At 43.6% G+C, this 26000-nt stretch overlaps 1 protein-coding gene and 1 long non-coding RNA gene across 2 annotated transcripts in view; one reads left to right on the forward strand and one right to left on the reverse strand.

Annotated features, from left to right (window-relative positions):
* The window catches only part of LOC147034507 (uncharacterized), a 36828-nt gene extending 24711 nt beyond the window's left edge, over positions 1 to 12117 (forward strand). Inside the window, exons 2-3 of the long non-coding RNA XR_015059081.1 lie at positions 3662 to 3854; positions 8080 to 12117. This is a non-coding gene — a long non-coding RNA (uncharacterized LOC147034507). The remainder of the gene's footprint in view (positions 1 to 3661; positions 3855 to 8079) is intronic.
* Positions 12118 to 24715: 12598 nt separating this feature from the next.
* On the reverse strand, positions 24716 to 25792 carry LOC147034508 (general transcription factor II-I repeat domain-containing protein 2-like). Its single transcript, XM_085853237.1, has 3 exons — positions 25659 to 25792; positions 25032 to 25485; positions 24716 to 24913 (listed from the first exon to the last, which is right to left on the reverse strand). The coding sequence occupies exons 1-3, from the start codon at positions 25790 to 25792 to the stop codon at positions 24716 to 24718; spliced, it is 786 nt and encodes a 261-aa protein (XP_085709363.1).
* Positions 25793 to 26000: the final 208 nt, after the last annotated feature.

Raw genomic sequence — 26000 nt, forward strand, 5'->3', positions numbered from 1 at the left:
TCCCCTCACACTGCCCTCTCTTCCCCTCACATTGCCTTCCCTTCATTTCCACTCGCTCTGCTTTCCCTTCACCACCCCTCATGCTGCCTTCCCTTCCCCACCCCTCATGCTGCCTACCTTCTTCACCCCTCACACTGCCTTCCCTTGCTCACCCCTCATGCCGCCTTCCCCACACCTCGCACTGCCTTCCCTTCCCCCGACACCATATTCCCTTCCCATCATGCTGCCTTCCCTTGCTCACCCCTCATGCCGCCTTCCCCATCCCTCGTTCTGCCTTCCCTTCCCTTCCCCTGACACCGTATTCCCTTCCCATCATGCTGCCTTCCCTCCCCCTCCCTTCATACTTACCTCCTCTCAAACCCCTCACCTCTCCACCCTCCATGGACATTTCTGGGCTGTCTCCATGTGCTGTATTACCATGTTGTTTTAACATGCATTTAATTCAATCCTGTACTACCCTCCTCCCCCCCCCCACTTTTCTCTACCAAGCAAGTCTCACTACCAAGCACAAGTCAAGTAACCTTCCCCTATTTACCCCTCAAGTCCACCTACCAAATGGAAGTCCAGAACCCCTTCCCCTCATGCTTAACTCCTCCCAAACCTTCTGTTCCTCCACACTTCCTCCCTCTTCTCACCTCCCCCCTTCCCTCTCCCCCATCCTCCTTGCTCCCAACCCCTCCCAGAGTGTATAAGTGACTTTGGTGAGGCGTTGCTCTCCCCACCTCACCCCCTTCCTTGCTCCCCCTTCCTCACGACCCCACCCCTCCTCGCACTCTACATCCTTTCCTTCTTCTCTTCTCTCTCTCTCCCCTCTCTCTCACCCTCCCTCCTCTCTCCCTCTTTCCACCTCTCTCTCTCACCCCTCCCTCCTCTCTCCCTATTTTCACCTCTCTCACCCCTTCCTCCTCTCTCACTCTCCCTCTTTCTCCCCCCCCACCCCTTAACGTCCCTGTCAGCGAAGCAACAGGTTGCATTTGCTAGTCTATACGAATAAGTGTGTGTGTGTGTGTGTGTGTGTGTGTGTGTGTGTGTGTGTGTGTGTGTGTGTGTGTGTGTGTGTGTGTGTGTGTGTGTGTGTGTGTGTGTGTGTGTGTGTGTGTGTGTGTGTGTGTGTGTGTGTGTGTGCGTCCTCCATAACTCTTAAGCTATGAAACTTTGCAGGTATATTAAGGGAACTCCAAGGAAATGCAAGAGTGAGCATTGTGTGTTTGGGTTAATTAAAACACCCCTTTTGAAGATAATTAACGGCTTATTTAATTACTAGCAAATACCACCTGTCACTTCGCTGATGGGAAACCTGAGGGGAGGGGGGGAGAGGGAGAGGGTAGAGGATGAAAGAGAGGATGGTGGAGGAGTGAGGTGGGAGGGAAAGTGAGGGGTTGGGGGAAGAGAAGGCAGCGAGAGGTGAGAGGAAGGGAAAGCAGACATGTGGTGGAGCGTTAATTACAATTCATCTTGTGTCATCAAAATGCTTCTGCATAGAATAACAGTGAAGATGGAAGCAAAATCCTGTCTGAAATCCATTTTCTCCCGGTCATACTATAAATACCACCCAGAGACGAGCACTTCCCAAGCACGTCCGGAGAGGAACAATGCTCGAACTCTCGTCCGCACACGTCTGGAGACGAACTCTCTTCTGGACAAGTCCGGAGAGGAACTCCAATCCAGACATGTCCAGAGACAAACACCGCCGAGACGCGGCAGTGTTATCAGCAGTCAGAACTGCTGATATTTTCAAATCTGGAACTTAAATCTATTTATCGTTAAGAAATCATTGTGGCCTGTTCCAAATTATAGAATGGTTGAGCAGGCCAAAAAAACATGGCGGCTTCAGACCCCAGCGAGGTTACCCAGGAAACGCTTTAAGATCCCAGACAGCGAGGTGGCCGAGGATCACCTGATGAAGGCCTTAATTATCATAATAATAAATAAGGCCATTAATTATCTTCAAAAGGGGTGTTTTAATTAACCCAAACACCCAAATTCACTCTTGCACTTCCTTGGAGTTTTCTTATTATGCATGCAAAGTTTCAGGCTGCTTGGTTTCATAGTTGTTTAGTTATGGAGGAGAGACACACTGGCACACTGGCACGCATTGCCTTTTATTCATATACATACAATGTCGAGGCTTGTATAAGAGTGAACGCACAGAACGTATAACAAGGGCAGCAGGAGACAAGAGGGATGGGAGAGGGAAGTAGAAAACAGTGGGGAATAGATACATCCTTGGACTCCTTTTTACCCTTTTAGACCTTCACACCTTTCAGACCTTTTAATACCCTGCAGACCCCTTTGACCTTTGGACCCTTTTATGACCCTTCAGACCTTTACATTACACCATTTAGACCCCTTCAAACTTTTAAGACCCTTTCGACACTTTTACACCATTTCGACCTCAAAACCTTCAGACCATTTGAACTTTCCAACTTTTCAGACATTTGCCTTTACACGTTTACAACTCAACCATCCTCGGCTTTTCAGTTGCAAACAATGACCTTTCACTTATTACATTCTTCTATTTATTTGTGACACAAACTACACCACACAAAACAAGTCCTGGAAAGGGTCTGCAATCTCTGATTGCTCTTTCTGGTTTATTTTAATGTAAAATGTCCACATTCCATCTATAAGGTGTAGTTGTGGGCTGTGTCCTCGATGAGGGATGCATCTTTTTTCTTCTTTGAAGTCGTTCATGGCTGCATTTGTTTTGTTCCCAGTTTTGTTTGCTTATTCCCGAATACGCCACGTGCAGTACATTTGGCTAAAATACAACCGACATATCTGAACAGAGTTCGTTTGTTCACTTCTACTCCCTGTTACAATAATGACAGCTGCAAGGAAATGCTCGAGGCTCACTCACTGCAAACGAGGTGTCCTTTTGCAGGCAGCTGTTGTCATCCATCTGCAGTGGCAGATTGACCTGCAGGTGATGCTTTGAAACTTGACAGGGCAAATCCTATCTTAAACCCCATGCATGGAGTATTTAAATCCTGCTTTTTGGTGATTGTTTAAACAGGCTCGGATTTGGAGTTCTTGTGGTAACATTATAAAAATCACAAGACATTTTAAACCTCTGCCACTGAAGTAGAACGGAGGTTATGTTTTCACCCCTGTTTGTCTGTCTGTCTGTCTGTCTGACTGTCTGTGAGCAGGATATCTCAGAAAGTTACAGACAGATTTGAATGAAACTTGGTACACGGGTTGGGTGTGTGACAAGGACAAATTGATTACATTTTGGTGAAGATCTGTATCTGGAAAAGAGAGTTTAAAAAATATTTAAAGGGATTCTTTACCATTGAGAGATAAGGGCCAAAAATCATATATACGGCACGATATCTCAAAACGTTGTGGATGGATTCAGACAAAACCCCAAAAAATTCAGACAAAACCCAAATAAAATTCAGACAAAACATGGTGGATGAGATGGGTAGGTGACCAGAACAAGCTGATCAGATTATGTTTAAGATACAGATCTGGTCTTTCAGTGGGATACAAAACATAACATGTTCAGCCTGGCGGAGGTACGTGCTCTTCTGAGTGCTGTTCTAGTCTAACCTGTTTTCACCCTTTTTGTTTTAACTATGAGAAAACATTTTCGATGGTAGAAGTTTTATTATCTCAAACATTTTGGATTTCCTTCTGCTTTCCTGGCTCCTGGCAGATGCATTACATGCTGGTGATGTTCTGCTGCTAGATCTCCTGTGCAGGGAGGTGGAAGCTATTCTGCACTAAGCATCACACAAAACAATAGTCAGGTCTTACTGGAACACGTGCAGGGAAAAGTAAATGGAGACTGTTACCGCAGAACCTGAGACTCACACTTCAACATTCAAAGTACCTTGCCGCAACGACAGGTGAAAAATGGACTCGTCGTGTGACCTGTGAACATTTCGATTTAAAAAATATTTCCAAATGTATGTACTGTTGCTCTGATTTTGTTAAATTTTACAACTACACTTGTTTCAATAATCACTTTTTAAAAAGTTTATTTTGCAATGAATTGTGAGAATAATTCTTTAAAACCTGAGGATGTTGTTCTTACCATTCATTGTCCATAATCTCTTTCCATTCAAAATGTTCTTTTTGGTATTTCTTCTTCTGTAGTTAATGGAAGCAATCCGAAGATTTCATCTCGCTTTACCATTAATCGGCTGTATGTTTTTAATTGCTTCATAGGTTAGTTTAGACTTGCCAACATGAATTTCTTGCATACATTGGAACAGTCCAAGAACAAAGATACAATGCACATATTGCCTCAGCATTTTTATTATCCGCCCAACAATCGATATTATTAGAACATAGAATATGCAAAAGACAAACAAGCATGTGAAGATTAAAAAGAAAAAAAAAGAAACATTGGCAACAATAAGTGCCATGTTGTTGTTGAGTATTCTTTAGTCATGCCTAAAATAATATCTGGTCGAAGAAAAATAAACGTTTTGTGCGGGTAGTGCTAAAACATGAGTGATTGGAGTTTTCCCCTGGGTGCAAAAATTTTATGGAGGTCAAAAACAGACTGATCTTGAGTTAACTTGTTAAAATTATTTTAAAATCTGTCCCCCCCCCCCCCCCCTAACCTTCATCTTGCATGCAGAATAGACAAGGAAGCAAATCGAATTCCAACTCCAAAGAGCACAAACCTTTTAGCCAGGATTGTCTTTGATGTACCATACTCTGTCGCAGAGCATCGGTACTGTCAAAGCAGTTTCTTGGCAAGGGTTACACTGAGTGGTTTGCTGTTGCTTTCCCAGCAGTAGTTAGGGCAGGAATTCGTAATTTGTTCATGGTGCTGGCAATAGCTTGCCGACTCTCCATGAAGGACTTTAAACTGGGACTGGAAGGACTGGGATCTTTAATGTCCACCAACTAATGCCGGCAAACGGTACGCCAAGTTTAACGTTCATCCGAGGGAGGGCACACACACTGATGAATTACCCTGCCTGTGAAACACCAGGATGACAGTTTATAGCTGAGTCGGGATTCGAACCCAATCCCAAATACCAAACATGTTTGTCCATTGTTTACTATTGTCCTTGTAATTCATGTAAAAATATATTAACGTCTACTGATGTATTTACTTTGTACATCGGAACATCTACACCCCCAAAGCCCTCAAAAGCATGACACAGGAAAGAGGGAGACAACATTGTACAGATGGGCAGGAAGATGAGATGTAATAAAAACAAGATTAATTAAATCAAATAAAAAAGGGGGTGTCCTTTTATTGTCATTATTATGAAATGGTTTAGAAAGTTTGTGAGCGTGTCTGCCTGCTTTGTCATCTTCGTGGGAAAGTTGCAAAGTCGTTGGGTTTTAGGTGCGAAGACCATTTTCCTGCCACCAGCATCCACATTTGTTCCTCCATCCTCCTCCCTTTGTGCTCTGCTAAGTTGTTTTTTTAACTTAGCTGTTTTCTTTTTTGCAGTTAACTAGTTTTTACACAAAACGTTGGGTAACCTGTAATTTCTGTAACTATTTTATTTTGTGAACAGCTGGTTTGATATATAGTACCGTATATCTGAAATGCAGTTGGTTGCCATAGCATTAAAATTTCAACCGCTATGTTACTTTGACAAGTCCACCAGACATTTTCACATGTAGTACAGTACTTGATCTTTCAGAAAATAAATGGTAGAAGTTGCCTACTTTAAGTGGTACCAACAGGCTAATACATTATGACACTGCATCATCAGGTGTTAGCTTTATCTACGTCACATTCATTCATTCTACTTATTGCGTACAGACATTGATATTTTGTCCTCAAAAGCAATAGGCTTCCAGCTTTTGACTCGTTATACCAGGGGGTTAAATTTCGCGAACGTCAGTGTGGCATTCTGACCTGTAGGCAATTGACATACAGAATAACAGACTCAATCAACCAATATAATTGCTAATCTTCCATTTTGCAAGTAACTAACAAACATATCTTGGTATCTTTATTCCACACGCAAATCCAAGGAGACAGGATATAGTCAGTTATGGTATCAAAAGTCAGTTATGTCGTTAAGTACGTGTGTAGTCAGATCCCCTTCCTTTTGTTTAGTGGGAGAATCAAAGGCAGGCGGTGCGATTTCTTTTAGTTAGGTTATTACATCTAACAAGCCATCTAACAACCATCCCGTCTGCATGACCCCTCGGCCCATTACGATCCATCAACAACCAGCTGCCTTCTCGCCCCCTGACGTGCCAAGGCAAGATCTCGGGTTCCGGTTTCTCGGCTCCCACAAACGTTGTAACTCTTTCACGACGACCTTTGCAACATTGATACTGTTGCTCGACAAGTACGAACCCGCATGGAAGAGTGGGTGGGGTTTCCCGGCAGGGGCCGAAAACCCGCCCGGGAAGGGCGAGTCCATGGGAGCCTGCCCAATCAGGGCGGGGACAAAGGTCTGTTCGAGCGAGCCCTGCCCCATTGAGGGAGGTCCATAAATTCCCAAGCACTCTCTGAGGCAGAAGTGGTTTTTTTTGGGGGGGGGGGTTGCTATGAAGGGGTTGCTACGAAGGTTGTTCGGAGGTTTTCGACGGGGTTGTTGTTGAGCGTGCAGTTCTTTTAAAGCGGAGGGTTGAGGAGAAGGTCGTGAAGGCGGCAAACGTGTCTCTGCTGGTCCTCAACAAGGAAAGGAAAGAGCAACCCTGACCCCCCTCCGTGGACCCCGCTATTCACCACCCGAGCTCCGCCACGAACGAGTCCCACACGTGCGACTGGGGACCAAACCAATGACTTTAGTCAGGTGCTGCATCACAGAGCACCCCCTTCCTCCAATGGTCAGGTACCCAGCTGGACTCTGACCCCCAGCTCGTCTCTCTCCTCGGCTGCGAGGGTCCAATAAAGAACTCTGGGTTTATTTTCATTTGTGTGTGTGTCTGCGTGTGGGCCTGTCTTATAAGTAGAACTGAATAAGTGTTTTTGGATCATTGTAAATATTCCTTGCTTGCATATTCGTGTTAAGTCTTGCTTTGTATCTTCATTTACTGTAAATAAATCATCACAGAAATGTCCCCAGTCCGTTTCCGTCCCTTCTTGCATTGGTCCAGCATGGTTCGGATCTGAGTTTAGGCGGGTTTTATCCCCGGTAATCGGACAATTGTAGCCGGGACGTCCTGGGCAGGCCCACTCGACTGCGTCCAAGTCGGAAAGGTGGGTGGCAGAGTGGTAGTTGGTAGGTGTAATTTTACCGCTGCAGGTAGAGTGAACCCGGTTCGGCTAGGCATTCCGAGGGCGTGGATCCCTGGTAGCCGAGACCGCGTCGTTACTTAGGTACATTGGATCTAGACAAAATAACCCTACGCCACACGGTCAAGTATTTGGCGTTCCGCGGTCGGTTAAACGACCCGCCAGCTCGCGGAGTTATCCGAGCGACGGCCTACAATTCCGGGGAGTTTGGTGGGAGACGACGCAAGCTTTCCCCACCGAGTGGTCGTTCTCGCCACTGACCCCAGGCCCGCAACAATATAAAACTCTTTCTAACCACTAACTCACTGACTGACATAAAGACCAGGACCTTTCAGGTGACTTAGAAAGCTGGAATTTTGTTTGTCGAAGGACATCGAAAAAAAAAAAAATCACAGAATCGTCAAACAACACCCATAAATAAAAAAAAATGCAGGTGAGTGACCCCCCAAAAAGGGGCAGCATGGTAATTTTGTGCTGAAGGACATCAAAGCCAATACACCAGGAAAAATCACAGAACCATTGGAAAGCATCCGTAAATGAAAATATAAATGAGTAAAAAAAAAAGAAGAAGAAATAAATGAAGAAATCCAGTGCAGGTGAGTTACCCGAGACAATGGGGAAAATGGTTCGTATGCTTACACAATGTGTCTCTCCTAAAACTACGGGGTTTTCGGAGAGATTTGTGAAGTGTAATTTATGAGAGTGTGGATTTTAATAGGCAGCGAGTTTCATCTTTCTTACAGAGGGCAGTGAAACAAAGATGCAAGTGTTAAAAAATAAACTTTATCAGTTGAGCAAAACCTATCTTCAAAAATGGAAGCAGAAAAGTCCATATTTGTTGAATAACTTTAAATATAAACTGGAATGTTTCATTTTTATGATTTAAACATATTTCTTTATTTCAGGATTGATAGTTATGCTGACGTGATTCCTGAAGAGTCATGGAGACTAAATCAGAGGTTGCCAAAAGGCGGCCACAAACGGAGAAAAAATATCCTTCAAGACTTTTTCATGATTTGCAGTGTTTAGAGTCCTGTCACAGAACTGACCAAACGAATAGAGCTTGTGCCATGACAAAATTTATTTTTTTTTGAAACCAGCTGAAATGCAGACACATGCAGCCATTATTCAATACTAGTATGTGCCCGTACGTGCAAAAAAAACAAAAAAAAAAAACCTTTCAAACCGCGTGCCAGAAACAACAACCACACAGGCCCTTCCTTCGCTCTCGCGTGCCCTAAGTGCGTGGCCGTACGTGCGTGGCTGTATGTGCAAACCAAGAAGAAAAAACTTTCAAACAACCACACAGGCCGTTCCTTCGCTCTTGTAAACGACGACTGGATTGGGGCATTGTGTTTATCTATAAATGTGCATAAGAAATCGAGAAATTATTAGAATACAGGAAGTCATCACTATCCGGAAGTCCGTACGTTGTAACCCGTAATGGGGAACGCGGCTGAGGATCTCTTCCCCATCGGCCACACCTACGCAGCAACGTGTCCTGTTATTGGTTTGGTAAATAAATGGGAAGCACTTGCCATAACTTGGGAAGCATTTGTCCGATTAATATCAAACCTTGAAAAGGCACATACTCAGGTCCCCAGCAATATATCTGGCAAGTTTCAATTAGATCGGACCAGTGGTTGGCGAGAAACAGCGGTCACACACACACACACACACACACACACACACACACACACACACACACACACACACACACACACACACACACACACACACACACACACACACACACACACACACACACACTGCTGGAATTATAGATAGAGAAAGACTGCAAAGGACGAGCAGATAAAGACATTTGCAAATAAGAAAACACCCCGATAGCTTGAACACGAAGGAGTAGTGGGGTAAATTGGTGACAAATATGGGATCGATCTTGCAAAAGTGGATACCAACATGCCATTTGGCACAAAGTACTATAGATATGTCTACTTTAATTTTTTTAATGAGACCCAAGCTGGCAAGGCCCTTGATTGGCTGTAATTAGGTCATGATCCAAGATGTCTGCCAATCACTATATACTGTATACATAAAGTGACAGTGTAAAAAATTTCAATATCAATTATATTTACAAAAATATTAATCAAAACAGTTATATAATACAAAACAAATCATAAAATATGAATTGTAATAATGTATATTTAATTAAACTGCCCAATAAAAGGAAAAAAACGTACCGAATTTTTGTTTTTTTCTCATAATACTATATGAAGACCATTGATTTATGAAAAAGTTACCTTAAACATGCGTTTTTCTATTTTATACTTGAATTGTATGAGTTCTACAACAGAAAAATAAGCTAAGATTATTAACTTCTAAAGTTAGAAGAAGTTACTAAAACAATAGCATCATTGGGAGCCGCCTGGAAGGGGATTCCCAAGGAATGCCCCTGGGAATCCCGGGAATTCCCGGGGAAATCCCACTGGCTCAAAAACCTCATGGTGCTCTCAGAGAGGACTTGTAAAGAAGAATTTTTTCACGATACAGCAACGATGTCTTTAAACCAGCAATTATGAGCAATTCCAGGAAGGCATCAAGAATAGATGTGGTATTTGACCAATACTTCCCAAACAGCTTAAAGGAATCTTGCAGAGAGAGATGGGGAATTGGTAAAAAGGTCAAGGTGTCCCCTTAACAAGAATTCCTAAGAATTGGAGCAACTTCCTCAAAGTGGACGATAACAAAGAGGAATTATTCAAACTTCTTGCAGAGGATTTGATAAAGGACCAAGATGAAACCAAAACAGTTGTGGTGACACATTTGGACAACGTGAAGTCATCATCTAGTATGTTTGAGGCAGAGGAGTTGTCTCCTTGTGGACATGAGGAAGCAGACTCGCGTCTACTTCTGCATGCCAAACATGCTGTTAGAGAAGGACACAGCAAAATACTCATAAGGACTGTAGATTCTGATGTTGTTATCATAGCCATCTTGGCCCATCATCAAATTAGTGTTGAAGAATTATGGATAGCATTTGGAATGGGCAGAAATAAATGCTACATCCCTATCCATCAGTATACCAGAAGTTTGGGACCACAGATGTGTTCAGCTCTGCCTTACTGGCATGCCTATACTGGCTGTGATACAATTTCAGCATTTGCAGGGCATGGCAAGAAATCTGCCTGGAAGGTGTGGAAGGCATTCCCTGAAATCACTGACATTTGTCAGTGTCTCCATGAATCCTTCTGAAATAACAGAGTCAAATATCACATCTGGAGAGGTACACAGTCCTCTTGTATGACAGGACAAGTTCATGTACTGACATCAATCAATGCCGACAAATGCTTTTCACCAAGAGAAGTCGGCAAATCGAAAATATCCCTCCCACAAAAGCAGCATTAGAAGAACACTGCAAAAGGGCAGCTTTGCAAGCAGGACACATTTGGGGGCAGTGTCTGATCAGGATGCCAGAGGTACTGGATGCATGTCAGTGGGATTGGAAGAAGACTGACCAAGGAATGGTACCCCACTGGACAAATCTGTCCGAAGCCTCTGTTCATCGTCAAGAGCTCCTTCACTGCAACTGCCAAAAATGATGCAGTGGGAGATGCAAGTGAATTAAAGCTTCCCTCCCATGTACAAATCTGTGTGCTTGTGATGGACAGTGTTCTCGGGATTGAAGGAACATAGCATTGCTGGACAGAATTTCTTCTGCATGTGTGTCAATAAGGTACATAAGAGCCCTTGAAATTAATAATTTGCAATATTTACATTGTCTAGCTACCTTCCATGATGCCTCTCTGGGGTATATAAACACAGACAAAAGGTAGACTGAGTAAAATATTTAACATCTGTAAATACTTCAATTTAAATGTTGTTTAATCAAAATAATGGGAATTTAATTAATTAAAATACCATTATTAATTATTTAAATATTTTTTTTAGATGTAAACTCAATTTCTTTGAATCATGTATGAAATATGGTGATATTAAAACATATTGCAAGTAATATCTAACATAATTTGATGGAAATGGTTGTTTTTTTATACTGATTAATTAGCGTTTGGTGGCCATCTTGGATTTTGCTTAATTACACCCAAATCTGAATTCGGCCAGTTTGGGTCTCGTTCAAATATTAATCTATATATAAAAAAACTCCCTTTGTGCCAAATGGCATGTTGGTATCCACTTTTGCAAGATCATTTCACCAATTTACCCCACTAGAGGGCCCTCTGTCTATCACGTATATTCCCATGATATTACAGTTAAGAGAAACAGCCAAAGCTTTGTCATCCTCACGAGTGAACGAGATCGTCTGGGCTGCCCAGAAAACCTGAGGGTATGTGCATTCGACTCTGAGCTGCCTCGACTGCAGGGTTGGAATCTCGGCCCAGCTATAAATGTGGATGCAATGTCCCTTGGATGGACTTTAAACTGGGTGTCCCGTCTGTTAGCAGCAATTGGTGGACGTTAAAGATTCCACGGTGTCCTTAAAGAAACTCTCAGTGCGGTAATTAATACTCCATGGAGGTCTCTACACTTTATTGGAAGAAGAAAAGTTATCACTTACACCTTAGCTGTATTCTTAAGTGCTGCCTGGACTGTGGGTAGAAAAATAATAAACGTTTTGTGTGTAATGTAATCGTACAAATAATAAACGTAAATGTAAAAATAATAAACCATTGGCCTCTTGGTGGTCTCTCTGATCAGTCTCCTCCTGCTTGGTCATCCATAAAGTGGTCTGGTCTTCTTGACATTACGTTATGTTGTTTGATATCTGAGAGCATGGTGTCTGTTTGGGCAGAAACTTCCACACTACAAACTAAGTTACCATGTTACATGTGAATGGCCTTCTTCGGTTAAGAAGAGAAACCAATACACGAGAAAGTTTGTGTATTTTGCGAGAAAACAAAGCACATAAAATACTCATTCCTGAGTACCATTGATTAATCAGTAGATCTAAAGTCCGACATGACACGATGGAAAAATAGCACAATAAAAGAGTAACACAAAGATGCTGCTTTGTTGTTGTTTTTTTAAAACATGGGATATGGTAGCAGCAGAAGCAAATTATTACAACACTCAATTTAGGGTGGAGACAAGATAGACAATAAAGCACAAAAGTCATGAGGATTAGAAAGTGCATGTAGCATCTAAAAAAAGGAAGAAGCTTATGGCATGCTTTTCAGCTATATCTGTTGTTGGAGGGATGCTGGGATCGTGTGCATATACTGTGCATGGCGATCACCTGCATTTTTTTTCCTGTTCCACATAATGGTCTCTGTTACACCTTTTCAGAAATAAAGGGATTTACCAACTATTCGGTTTGTGCGAGCGAGTTGGGAGTGTTAGTTATAGCTGTGAAGGTGTTCATTTCTTTGCATTCATACTGCTAACACTAAATCTACTCAATAACCTCAGAATTGTTTCAAAATATAAAATTATCACTTACATACAATACAATCTTTGCTTGCAGCAAATAAGTTAAACTCCACTTCAAATTCACATTCTATACACACCCGTAAAGGTGGTAAGCAGCTAGTTTGATTACAGAAACATATATATATATATATATATATATATATATATATATATATATATATATATATATATATATATATATATATATATATATATATATATATACACACAAGCCGGTAGGTGGCGAAAATAATCTAAATCGAAAATCCGGCTCAATCGTTTGTGCACAATGTATTCCAGACGATTACTGTGAATTTTCATGACCATCTGACCATAACCCAAGGAGGAGTAGTATTTGGCGCGAAGGCACCTCCAGCTCTCGCATATTATCGATTTTTGCACGAATTGGCCTTTGACCCCTGACCTAAACAAAATCGGTCAATATGTCCTGAGGCAAAGTTGTAGTACTCATTGAGTACCATGAACCTGCAAAGTTTCATTCGTATTGATGCACTCACCTGGTTGCTCGGGGGCCTTCAATTTTCATCAATTTTCGCGCATATCCTAATTGTAGGGGGTGCTGTGGGTAAAGTATTCCATACATCACAAAACGGGAATATATTTGATAGAGCATCACCTGTAGATTATTCGTGGCAAATTTCATAACCCTACGTGGGATAATGGCTTTCGGAATTGATTCCGCGTGAACGGTACCGACATTGAAAGTTTTTCGGTTGTTGCTAGGGAACCAAAGCGTCCCTAGCAACCATCACAATTTCCAAAGCACGAGGTCATAAGATGTACCTACCACCCGAGTTTGGACAAAATCCACCCACATTTACTACCAATTATGCCGATGACAAACGAAAAAACATCCAAACAAACATCCAAACAAACAGACAGAATTACTGACAATAAGGGTCAACTATTTCGGCAACCCAATATATATATTTTGTTACGGCCATGGGTACCGAGTGAATGATGAGGGGGTTAATCCTCGTTTCTCCTCGGAAGAATCGGACCTGGGGCCACCGCTCACAATTAACTTAGTGGTATGGTGAGTTGCTTAACAACCACGAACACCAATCAGTTAACCACGAGTTCCAATGTCCACCGTCTAATTTGCTGTTTAACTCAAGGTCACGTGGCCTCCTGACTGGGGCGCGTGCCCTCAGCGATGCAACAATCTTATCTTGATGTGATCTTAATTAGGACGGCCGAGCGTTTATCACTGGTGCATGTCAACTATGGCAGGTTAATTAGTTTGGGAATTACCTCCCAGTCTATCTGGGTTCAGACAATGCTGCATCAATGGAAGGAAATGACAAGCACGGACAGGTTGAAACGTCCACAAGGAATTTATTTTTAAGAAAAATAAGTAAACTGAAGAACTTTTTATTTCGTTGTGGTGTAAATGGATGAATTCAAATCAATCAAAATAATCTCAAACAAATAAAGAATTCAACAAGCATTTATAGAAAAATAGACAAAGAGCAGATGCTTATCACTATGCCTTACTTAACAATTAAACATGGGACATGGGTACTCAGAAGATTATTTCGGGAGAAAAGAAATCCGGTCTCGGCTTACCAAGACAGAAGTCGTGCGTTGATTAAAAATAAGCCAAAATGTGTGAGCATGCCTTGGTCCACTGCCAGCACCCTGCCAACACCCTGCCTCGCTGTGCACTCACCTGCAAACAGGCTCGAACACCAATCAACGTCATGTCATCACCACAGGAACTAGGGACGCCAAGAATCAGGTATGCCAAGAGCCAGGTACCGAGCAGAACCAGCAGCAATGGTCCAACTCTCACCAACTGTCAGGAGCTATCAGGAGCTGTAACCAACGGTCAGGAGCTGTAACCAATGGTCAGGAGTTGCAAGGAACTGTCAGAGGCTGTCAGTCACCGTCACGGGATATCACCAACCGTAACCAACCGTCAGAAGCTGTCAGCAACCGTCAGAAGCTGTCGGCAACCGCCAGAAGCTGTCGGCAACCGCCAGGAGCTGTCGGCAACCGCCAGGAGCTGTCGGCAACCGCCAGGAGCTGTCGGCAACCGCCAGGAGCTGTCGGCAACCGCCAGGAGCTGTCGGCAACCGCCAGGAGCTGTCGGCAACCGCCAGGAGCTGTCGGCAACCGCCAGGAGCTGTCGGCAACCGCCAGGAGCTGTCGGCAACCACCAGGAGCTATCAACAACTGTCAGGAAGGTGGTCCTCCCATCCTTTTTATAGGTGACCAGTGTGGACGGAGCCTCAAGCAGACTTCAGCCAAATCCAGCTTGCCTGTTGGCGCATCGCTGCACATGACCTACAACCATCAACCCCCGCAATCATTCCTTCTCCACCATCAAACAAGATGCAACTCCCAATTAATGCAGGCCTGGCTTATGACGCCATGTTCGGGGCACTGGCCGAATGCCAGAAAGCAGCCATTTGTCGGAATTACCGAGCGAAAATGTGAAGCGCTCACAAAACATCAACGGCAACCATCACCTCCCCGTTCAGCCTGACATAAAAGCCAGCATCCATAAAGCTGCCGAACGGGGCATCAAACGTCGATGGAAAAAGATGGATGTCAAACGTCGGTGAAAGAGAGGTGGGTGCCGAACATCAATGAAAGAGAGGTGGGTGCCTGAGGTAAATGATCCACAGCCATGTTTGACCGTCAGAATAACTGTTCAGGAAAAGCCCGCAGTGTGTTTAATCAAATGTCCTGCAAGTAAAAAGTGTAAATAAATCCTCTATTTCCACGCCAATGTGTCCTGATGGAAAGGGAATAGAATGAGTCTACGTTGGGCTAACGGCTATCTCTCACGTGCATGAACGGTGCATATCGCTCATACAGAAATGAAAACTGACATAAAATCATACGTCATGAATGTGTTGTAAAGAGGAAAAGGTGATCTCATAAGAAAGAAAGGGAACCTGTTCTCTACCCTTCTCCAACGCATCAAAAAGTTAGAATCCTACCAGACAAGGGGATGGGTCTATTCTGAACATGCATTTATGGAAATAACTGTCTGAGGACCTGAATGTTGTGTGCATTAGTCAGATCCGATTCTGAAATCCATAACTACATATATATATATATATATATATATATATATATATATATATATATATACATACACACACACACACACACACACACACACTGTATATTGTTGCGGAGTCAGGGTTCGAGGTTCGCCAAGAGAAGAAGCCCTTGGATTCTTTCCCGGTCATGTAGGCCGATGTGCCGTGGAAAACTTTGCGGTCTGGCAAGTTGCTTAGCAACCACGAATGTCAATTAACGTTTAACTTCATCAACTCGAACAGGGTTATCCATCTAATTCTGTTTTCCTGAGGAGCTCACTAAATTAACCGAATTTCGTAAACTCAGCGCACACTCAAGATTACTGCTGAGCAATGCAGTGAGTGCACTCTGGCTAACGAGAGAAAATCACGTGCGGTACAACTTCACAGCTACCAATACACATGGACTTTGCTGGACCAATGGAGCAAAGCACAACCAAGACAGATTTTAAAGAACACCGAATAATCTACTTATTTACACACACACACACACACACACACACACACACACACACACACACACACACACACACACACACACACACACACACACACACACACACACACACACACACACACACACACAATCATTGAACATGTATTTACAGGCAAAAGGCACAGAAGAACAAACGTAACCAAACACATCTTCCCCTTAGACAGACTTACTTAGACAAAAGACATATGACCACCATCCAATCCGGGAAAAAGAGACAAGAAGAACTGAGGAGAAAGAAAAGAACGGAGTGTGGGGTCAACTCCTCTCACTTCACACAACCCAACAGGACAGTGCCGGTCCAAATATATAGGGGGGATGGGGGGAAAAGGATGGAAAAGATTGGCAATAGAATGGCAATGTGGTGTGAAGGGATGTACAGCTGCATTTTTAAGGTGTCCAGCACAAATAGGCAAATCTTCTCAGGCGTCCCTGATATGCCAAAGGCCAGCAGCTCCATTTCTGCTGTGCACACGGGCCAAGCAGCTCCACCACGAACCAAGCCATATTCTGGGCTTTTTATGTTGCTCTCCAGACAAGCTTTTAGGTGACTTCTGTCTCATCCATACTCAGGATATTTTCTGCTCACCAGACATGGCTTTTCAAGTCCAGTCTAATGTGAGCCTCTTTCCCATTGGTGCACATCCGATGGGGGGCAGGTTCACGATACAGCTTGTGGAAAATCGGACATCATTCTCTGGTGACGGCCATGAGCATCCCATTCCTCCTTTCACATTGCCCAAAGCAGAGACGAGAGCCCCCGCTCCCTTCCTCGCATGCAAATCTAGAGTCTACAGTATCCACTGTATTGTGCATGCCAGATGTGCTGCACTCCACCGCATATGGGAAAAGTGCCGCACTCCATTCCATACTCGAGAAGTGTTGTCCCATACAACGAACGTGGAAGTGCAGGGAAGAAATAATGGAGGAAGTGCAGGGAAGGAAGAATGTGGGGGAGTAATTGTTTGTGGAGGATTAATTGTTTACGGTGAGTGACGGGTGGTTGGTGGTAAATAATAAAAGAATGAGTGGATTCGAGCTGTGAGGAAGACAAATGCACTGAAGGATGAGAATAAACTTGCAAGGTTGAAAGAAAGACTGACCAGATGTAAGAGGGGTTGTTGAATTGAGCGATGGTGGATTGAAGAAGGATTGAAAGTAGCAGAGGGTTTGGAATGGACCGATGGGGATATTTAAAACAGCAGAGAGGGAGGTGGGAGGAAAGACATCACACCAGGGATACACAAACTAACTTCAACACATGTAACACCAAACCCTTTAACAAGGGGCAAAGGTCTACCTGCCGCATAAACTAATGAAATAACTCATTCTTGGGACATCTTACATCCACATGAATTTTTTCCATTGCATTTACAAAACTGTCACAATATATATATATATATATATATATATATATATATATATATATATATATATATATATATATATATATATATATATATATATATATATATATATATATATATATATATAGTTACGGATCTGGAAACCATATGCATTCAAACATGCAGATGTCCCAAGAGTCACTTATTCCATTAAATACATATGAGACAGTTCCCTTCCTATTGTCTATTGGGAGAATCAAAGGTGTGTGTTGCAATGTTCTTTGAGGTAGGTTATTACATCCAACGAACCATCCAACAAACCATCTAAGACCATCCAACAAACAAACCGACACCACTGAACAAGCGCTTCACTCGCCTAACCAGCGACTCGCTGTCCGAGGCAGAATCTCTGGCAGTTCCTTCTCGGCTTCCACAAACTTTGTAACTTCTTTTTGATGAGTATGGGCACGTGTGGAGTGGGGGCGGTGTTTTCCCGGTATGGCCGAAACTCCGCCAGGAAAGGGCGGACCCATGTGAGCCCCGTCCAATCAGGGCAGACAGTGACCTCTGTTCCACCGAGCCCCCGCCCAATTCGGGGAGGTCCATAAAAGTTACGACACCATCCTCAGCGGAGAGTTCTGTAGAGAGCAGTCTCGAGTTTTCTAAGGGGGTTCGGTCGTTGGTTCTGAGTAAGTCTCTTGGAGGAGGAACGAGAGTTCTTTTGGAGGAGCGGGTTGGTTGGTGTGCGCTCTGCATTTTGCTGGCGTTCGTGGAGTTTTCCTGGGTCCCGTCTGTGACCCTGATCTCCACCCTGGGACTCCGCCTGCCCCGCTCGGTTTCCTCCACGGGCACGAGCCCCACGCGTGTGACTGTGGGCCGAGCCGCACAACCAATAGCAGGTGCCGTATTGCGGAGCACTCCCTCCCTTCAACCTGCAGGTACCCACATGAACTGCGACCTCCAGCTCGTCTCTCCCTCTCTGGCTGCAGGGATCTTTCAATAAATCATCTGAGTGTGTGGACCCGTCTTATAAGTAGAACTGTTAAGTGTTTTCTATCATTGTAAATTCTTGCTTACATATCCGCGATAAGTCTTGCCCTGGGTCTTTTTTATTTGTGAATAAAACAATTGTAGAAATGTTCCCAGTTCATTTCCGTCCTTTCTTGTATTGGTCCAGCATGGTTCGGATCTGAGTTTTAGCCGGGTCTTTCTTCCCGTTAATCTGCTCATCCTAGCCGGCATGGCTTTGGCAGTTCCGCTCGACTGCACCCAAACCGGAATTGGTAGTCGGTAGTTGTAACTCTCGCGCAGTCGGTAGAGTGATCCGGTTCGAGCAAGACGTGCCGAGGGCGTGGTTCCCCGGTAGACGACATCGCGTAGTTAATTAGGTAAATTGGTTCTAGACAAAAAGACCCTACGCTACGCGGTGGAGGTATTGGCGTTCCACGGTCGGTTCAGTGCCCCGCCGGCTCACGGAGTTATCCGGAGCGACGGCCTACAATTCCGGGGAGTCTCGTGGGAGACGACCTAACCTCCCCCACCTAGTGGTCGTTCTCGCCACCAGACCTTCGGCCCGCAAATATATATATATATATATATATATATATATATATATATATATATATATATATATATATATATATATATATATATATATATATATATATATATATAGTTACGACGCCATCCTCAGCAGAGAGTTTGTAGAATTTGCCCACTCAAGTGGTGCAAACACCTCTCAAGCTAATGAATTATGACTACATCATCAGGTGTTGAGTTTATCCATGTCACATTCATTCATTCTACTTATTGCATACAGAAAGGTTGGGAACTTGACATGGTTTTCAGAGAGATTTGTGAACTGTAATTATGAGAGTGTGTGGATTTTGATAGGCAGCGAGTTAAAGTTGAGGAGGATATTTAGAATGTTCGATGAGTCATAGTCTTAATTCTGCAATCTGATAAACAAGGAGATTTCTTTGTTGTTCGACCGTACTGTTCTTACAGGTGTGTAAAGTGGTTTCGGTCAGAAATGTAGGCAGGAACAAATTTATGCTTGGCTCAAAAGTTCTCAGAAATAATTTTAAACGACGAGAAACATTTTAAAACAGCAACACACTATTTTAACGGAGGCATACTGGGAACCAGTGAAGTGTCTTGAGGATTGCGGTCATCTGATGAGATGCCACCAGAAATTGTGGCTTTCAATCTACATCCCCGGGCTTACATAACATGGATTTGAAAGCAGAGATAGTGTCTGGAGTGCATGATTACATACGGCAACTTCAAATCAAACGGTGGATTGTTCAGAATCGCATATCATTGGATTGATCACTGGGCTGTTATTTAATGGCCAATAATAGCAAAACTGTCTTCATGTCATAACTTGTATAATACTGTACTTCAGAGTTTACTTAATTTTAAGGGCTCAAGCCAGACCTTTTTACGATGGTGCAGGGGATAGGCAGCTGAGTAGGCAAACCACAGTTTGAGGCCTTGCGTGTGCCTTGCGATAACAGTGGGTTCCCTTATCAAGAACAAGCAGGCAGGGCACAGTAAAGCAGAGCACAGTAGACCACAGTATACAGACCAGCCCAATAACATGGGTGGACTTATATGGAATCCTTACATACATACATATACAGTGCCAATAGAAAGTCGACACCCCCCCCCCCCTTTCAAAATGTTCACCTTTTGTTGCCTCATAGCCTGGAATTAAATAGCATTAACTCAGACCTTTTCCACATCGTAACCCACAACTTCCAAGTGAAAAACACAATCTACAAACTTCAGAAAATTAATTAAAAATACAAAACTAGAATATCTTGCTTGGATAAGTGTCCACAACCCATGAGTTAATACTTGGTGGAAGCATCTTTGACAGCAATTACAGCTGTGAGTCTGTTGGGATCGGTCTCTCTCTCAACTTTGCACACCTTGATTGGGCAATATTTGCCCATTCTTCTGTACAAAAGTGTTCAAGCTCAGTCAAGTTACATGGGGAGCGTTAATGGACAGCAACGTTCAATTCATGCCACAGATTTTCGATTGGATTTAGGTCGGGGCTCTGACTGGGCCACTCAAGGACATTTATATTTTTGTTCCTTAGTCACTCCAGTGGAGCTTTGGCTGTGTGCTTCAGGTCATTGTCATGCTGAAAGCTGAACTTCCATCCCAATTTCAGCTTTCTTGCAGACAGCAGCATGTTTTCCTCCAGGATTTTTCTGTATTTTGCTCCATCAATTTTCCCTTCCATCCTGACAAGTGCCGCAGTGAGAAACATCCCCATTACATGATGCTGCCACCACCATGCTTCACAGTCGGGATGGTGTTCTTTGGGTGATGTGCTTTGCTGTGTTGGGTTTGTGCTAAACATAACATTTTGCATTTAGGCCAAAAAGTTCCATCTTGGTTTCGTCAGACCGTGAAACCTTTTGCCACATGGCTTCGGAATCTCCAGAGTGGTTATTTGCATACCTCAAATGGGACTCAAGGTGGGATTTTTTTGAGTAATGGCTTCCTTCTTGCCACTCCACCATACAGGCCAGACTTGTGGAGTGTTTGGGATATTGCTGTCACATGAACACAGTGACTATTCTTTGCCATAAAGGCCTGTAGCTCTTTCAGTGTTGCCATTGGCCACTTGGTGGTCTCTTTGAGCAATCTCCTCCTTGCTTGGTCATCCAGTTTGGAGGGACAGTGTGATCTAAGCATGGTCATCCTTATACGCGTTCCACTTCTTGATTGTCTTCACTGTGCCCCAAGGGATGGATATTCAAGGCTTTTGAAATATTTTATACCCATCCCCAGATCTGTGCCTTTCTACTTTATCCTGGAGGCCTTTTGAAAGCCCCTTGGAACTCATGGTTGAGTCTTTGCTGTGAAATGCATTACCCAGCAGAGGAAACCTGGAACAGTTGATTTTCTTCTGAAATTATCAGAATCACAACAATGTAACACAGGTGGAGGCCAATTAACCTAGTGTATGATTTTGTAGGTGATTGGTTACACCTATATTTTCACGAATCGTAATTTTTTTCTCCTTCATCAGTTTCTATGCCTGGTGTTGGCTTAATGGTTAGGGTGGTGGGCTTGGGATCCGAGGATCCTGAGTTCAAATCCCACTCAGCTGTTGAAGTAATACCAGGTGGAGTTGACTCTGCCTGTCATCCTTCCAAGGTCAGCAAAATGAGTGCCAGCTTGCTGGTATCCTGTGTCGGAGTGGCGACACATCCAGCCTTTGTCATGCAGTTCAAAGGTATAGACAGGCCCAATAGCCAAGGAGACTGCTTAGGCAGCACCACACTCTGCAGAGAGTATGGTCCCAATGGATGGATGAATAAGTCGGATTACTTTGGATTCAATTCTGCTCGAAAAGTATGTTGAGCGAGAACCTCCCCAAATGTGAGAGCAGTACTCTTTCCTTTATACAATGTACAAGGACTCTCCCCAGATACAAAGAGAAATCAATCCTGTATAACATTGGAGCAACTGTTCAGAGGAGAGGAATCTTCAACATCTGAACAGGACTCCTGGTTCTGTTTGAGGCAGACTTAGCTATTTGCATAATATGTGGATTCCAGGATAATTTTGATGTTAGGGTAATACCGAGTTGGTTTATTGAATCACATGGTGAAACTATGGAGCTTTCAAAGGAGAATGGAGAGTTGAGGGGAGTTTTAGAGAGAGATGGGAAAAAAAAAACTGAGTTTTGGAAGACTTAAACTTAAATTGATATCATTTGCCCCACTGGGAGATCTTGTCCAAATCCAAATTTAAAGACGTGGCTGTGATGAAACATGTGGATTGAGTGAGGGAAGATGGAGCAGATGGGACAGACATGGAGGAATGTAATGTTGAGTCATCAGCATTCGAGTGCATTTGGTTATTTGTGGAAGAAAGATAGTCATTGAAAAAAAGAATGAAGAGTGTTGGAGACAGAACAGAACCCTGAGGTACACCGCTGTTGATAGGGAAGAGGGGAGATGTTGAACCATCAACAATTCCGGAGATAGAGCAGTCGGAGAGAAAGCTCGATTTGAGAGAGCAGAGTGAAGGAGGAAAGCTGAAAGAGGGAAGCTTGGATATCAAACCCCGATGCCAAACTCTGTCAAAGGCTTTTGAGATATCAAGGTCTATAACAAAGGATTCCTCAAAGTCTCTCAGAGAAGAAGCCCAGGCATTCTTCATGTAAGAAAGGATATCACCTGTAGATCTTGCCTTGCGAAAGCCAGATTGATGATCAGATACAAGACTGTGAGATTCAAGATGCTTGAGAAGACATTCAAAGACTTTGGAAATAGGAGACGTCATAAGCAATAGGATGGTAGTTAGAAGGGTTTGAACGATCACTTTTCTTTAAAATTGGCTGTACTAAGGCATGTTTCCAGGTAAGAGGAAAAGTTTGGGGTTTTTAAACAAAAACGAAACAAACGAGCAAGCACGGGTGCAAGTTCTGAAGCACATTCCTTAAAGACATGGGGAGGAATGACATCTTGTCCATATGCCTTGTTTGTGTCCAGAGAGAGGAGTACTTTTTTGACTGCAGGATTTGAGGAAGATGTCTCAACAACCAAAGGTATAGACAGGCCCAGTTGCCTGGTAAGAATCCTAACAAACCACTGTCAAAGTGGTCACGCTGGTCCACCAGTTCGGATGCTTCTCCAAGCAGGGTCACAGGCCTGTTTGAAATGCTACCGTACTTCAGTGGAACAGCCGGCTAAGTGATGTGCTGGTACTTCCTCATGCCCAGCACCCAAAGGGTGGTATGAGCAGTTGTCGCGCCAGATGCGGGGTGCTCTGTGCGGACGCAAAGAGTCCCAAACCCAATCTTCCCTTTAACGGAAGATTAATTACCAAAGCAGTTTTGCAATCAGGGCAACTCGATCGCAAAACAGGGAAACTTTCTGCTTCACAGCGACTTCATGTGCATATTTATTAAGTAAACAGGGAGGAAGAACAAGAGACACAAAAGCATTTATCTACACAGTTTATTCACAAACATATGTGCCCTGGGTATCGGACGAATGGAAGCTCCTTTACGCCAAATCCGCACCTTTGCGCCAAAACATTCGCACATGGCCCGTCTTTCCCCAAAAAGGACGTACAAGACAGATTACAGAGGGTATAACATTAAAAGGGTCTCAATGGTAAGTGGTTTTAAACATGAGCATGCAGGGAAGGAAGAGGGCTGCTTTCTAAACATACAACGATGTATTTCCTAATGTGGTCATTTTATCTCACGCTTACGCTAAACATGCACGATGGCAATAATTATATCATTATGCTACGCAATGTTAACCCCTAGAAGGCATTCCCACAACAATACTACAGTACTCTGTTGGCAGAAAGTGAAGAGGACTTGATGAAACTGCTGCAGACTGTGAAGAAGGAAAGTGAAAAAGCTGGTCTTTATTTAAACTAGGGGTGGGGAACCTTTTTCCTGTCAAGGGCCATTTCGATTTTTAGAACATCCTTCGAGGGCCATGCAAAATTATTGAACACATATATCGGACTCACCTAATGCGATGGCTGGAACTGTTTCTCTTTGGCGAGGCGTTTGGTGTCAGGTGGTAGTGATGATGATGCTACTCACAGCTGGTTTTGCAGGGTTGGGTCAGTCAGTCTTGAGCGGAACCGAGTTTTTGCAAGTCAGTTTTGAAAAGAACTGCTCACAGCTGTAGGTCATCCCAAACAGTGATGCAAACCTCAGTGCATGTCTCCTCAGAATGGGGAAATCCTCAGCACGTACATACAGTTTGTAGAACTCGAGCAAACTGAGGTTGTTGTACCGAGCTTTGAGCTCATCATTGCTTTGCAGCTCAATGATTTTGTGTTGTAGGTTGTCAGGCACATCAGCTGGTTCCACATTAAACGGCGTGGCAAATATGGTCAGTTCCCTTTGTTTACTTTTCATGTCCTGGAACCTCTCTCCAAATGCCTGGAGGAGTTTTGCACACTCAGCAGCATATTCAGATGTCACAGCAGGCTTTTGTTCTTGCAGAGTGGGAAAGTGGACAGTGTTTCCCCTTTCCAGCTGCACTTGCCACAGCTTTAGTTTAGCTTCAAATGATTTCACATTTGATTGCAGAGAGCTGAGAAGCTGGTTGGGACCTTGGAGATTGACGTTCAGCTCTGACAGGTACTTGGTAATGTCCACCATGAAGCCCAAATCACACAGCCACTTGCTATCACTGAGTTCCATGACAGTTTTCCCCTTCATCTACATGAACTGTTTCACTTATTCTCTCAGTGAGTAAAACCATGTGAGCATATTTCTGCGACTCAGCCACCGCACCTCACAGTGGTAAACCAGATCTCCGTACTCTGACTCTAGTTCACTCAGTAGCTCCTTGAACTGGCGGCTGTTCAGCCCTCTGCTTTTGATGACGTTTATGGTGGAAACGACAGTTGTCATCACATTTTTGAGCTTCAGGGACTGCACACAGATTCTCTTGGTGTTTGATACAGTGGCACACAACGAACTCACTTGGATCGAGACCGAGACGACTCATTTATTTTTTGACCAATGCAGTCAATCCCTTTTGCGCGCCAACCATGGCTGGGGCTCCATCCGTGGCCAGGCCACTTAACTTGTCAAACTGCAGTTCGAATTTGTTCATAGCCAAAACAACTTGCTCAAACAAATCCTCACCTTTGGTGGTGCCATGCATGGCTTGCAAAGACAGCAACTCCTCGCTCGTATCAAACTCAGCTGTAATCCCCCGCACAAAAATGGCTAGTTGGGCGGTGTTTGTTATGTCCGTTGTCTCATCGCAGGCCAGAGAGAAAAACTGGAAATCTCTTGCGGTGTCCTTCAGTGTTTCCTCAATATCTTGTGCCATTTCAGTAATCCGATCTGAGACAGTTCTTCGAGACAAACTGACACTTTGGAACAATTTTACTTTGTCCGGTGCGAGCAGCTCCGCAGCGGCAACAAGGCACTCCTTCACAAATTCTCCTTCTGAATGCGGCATCAGCTTCTTAGCGATTAGCTCACTCACCACAAAACTAGCATGCGTAGTGTTGTCTCAGTCACATTGTGGTCTTATGAAGACTGCTTGTTGAGCACCAAAACTCCGCCAAAGAGCGTTAACTTTATCCAAGCACATTTGTCCTTTCAACTCGTCCAGTTTAGCATGTTTCGAGCTGTAATGACGCTCGAGGTTGGACTTTTTCATCACCGAGAGCGCTTCCCGACAAAACTAGGCATACTGGCTTGCCTTTTACTTCCACAAAGAAATAAATAATCGTTTGCCCATTTCTCTTGGAAAGTGCGACATTCCGCATCTACCTTTCTTTTCTTGTTCGTCGCCATGTTTGCATATACTGAATGAAATGATGACGTGAGATTACGCGATCACAGATTACGTTACGCACGTGCTGCATTCACTGACCCTGAACGTGAAACAGACAGATGACAGCTGTCCGTTTTTAGCTGTCCGTTTTTTTTTTTTTAAATCTTTTTTAGGAAAAAATAATCGCTGTCTGGAGTTTTTTTTTGTGTTGTATTTCTGAGGTTGCTT

This window comes from Eptatretus burgeri, chromosome 1 (assembly GCF_056783735.1).
Source record: "Eptatretus burgeri isolate ZD-2024b chromosome 1, Ebu_testis_v1, whole genome shotgun sequence".
In the NCBI taxonomy this organism is placed as follows: Eukaryota; Metazoa; Chordata; class Myxini; order Myxiniformes; family Myxinidae; genus Eptatretus; species Eptatretus burgeri.

What these genes read in the sequence shown, in the direction of transcription:
- LOC147034508 (XM_085853237.1), bottom strand. Translation starts at nt 25,792, where the DNA reads ATGGCGACGAACAAGAAAAGAAAGGTAGATGCGGAATGTCGCACTTTC. An exon ending in TTTGTCGGGAAGCGCTCTCG is followed by an intron (nt 25,486 to 25,658) that starts GTGATGAAAAAG and finishes TACGCATGCTAG; the next exon opens with TTTTGTGGTGAGTGAGCTAA. An exon ending in CGGATGGAGCCCCAGCCATG is followed by an intron (nt 24,914 to 25,031) that starts GTTGGCGCGCAA and finishes ATCTGTGTGCAG; the next exon opens with TCCCTGAAGCTCAAAAATGT.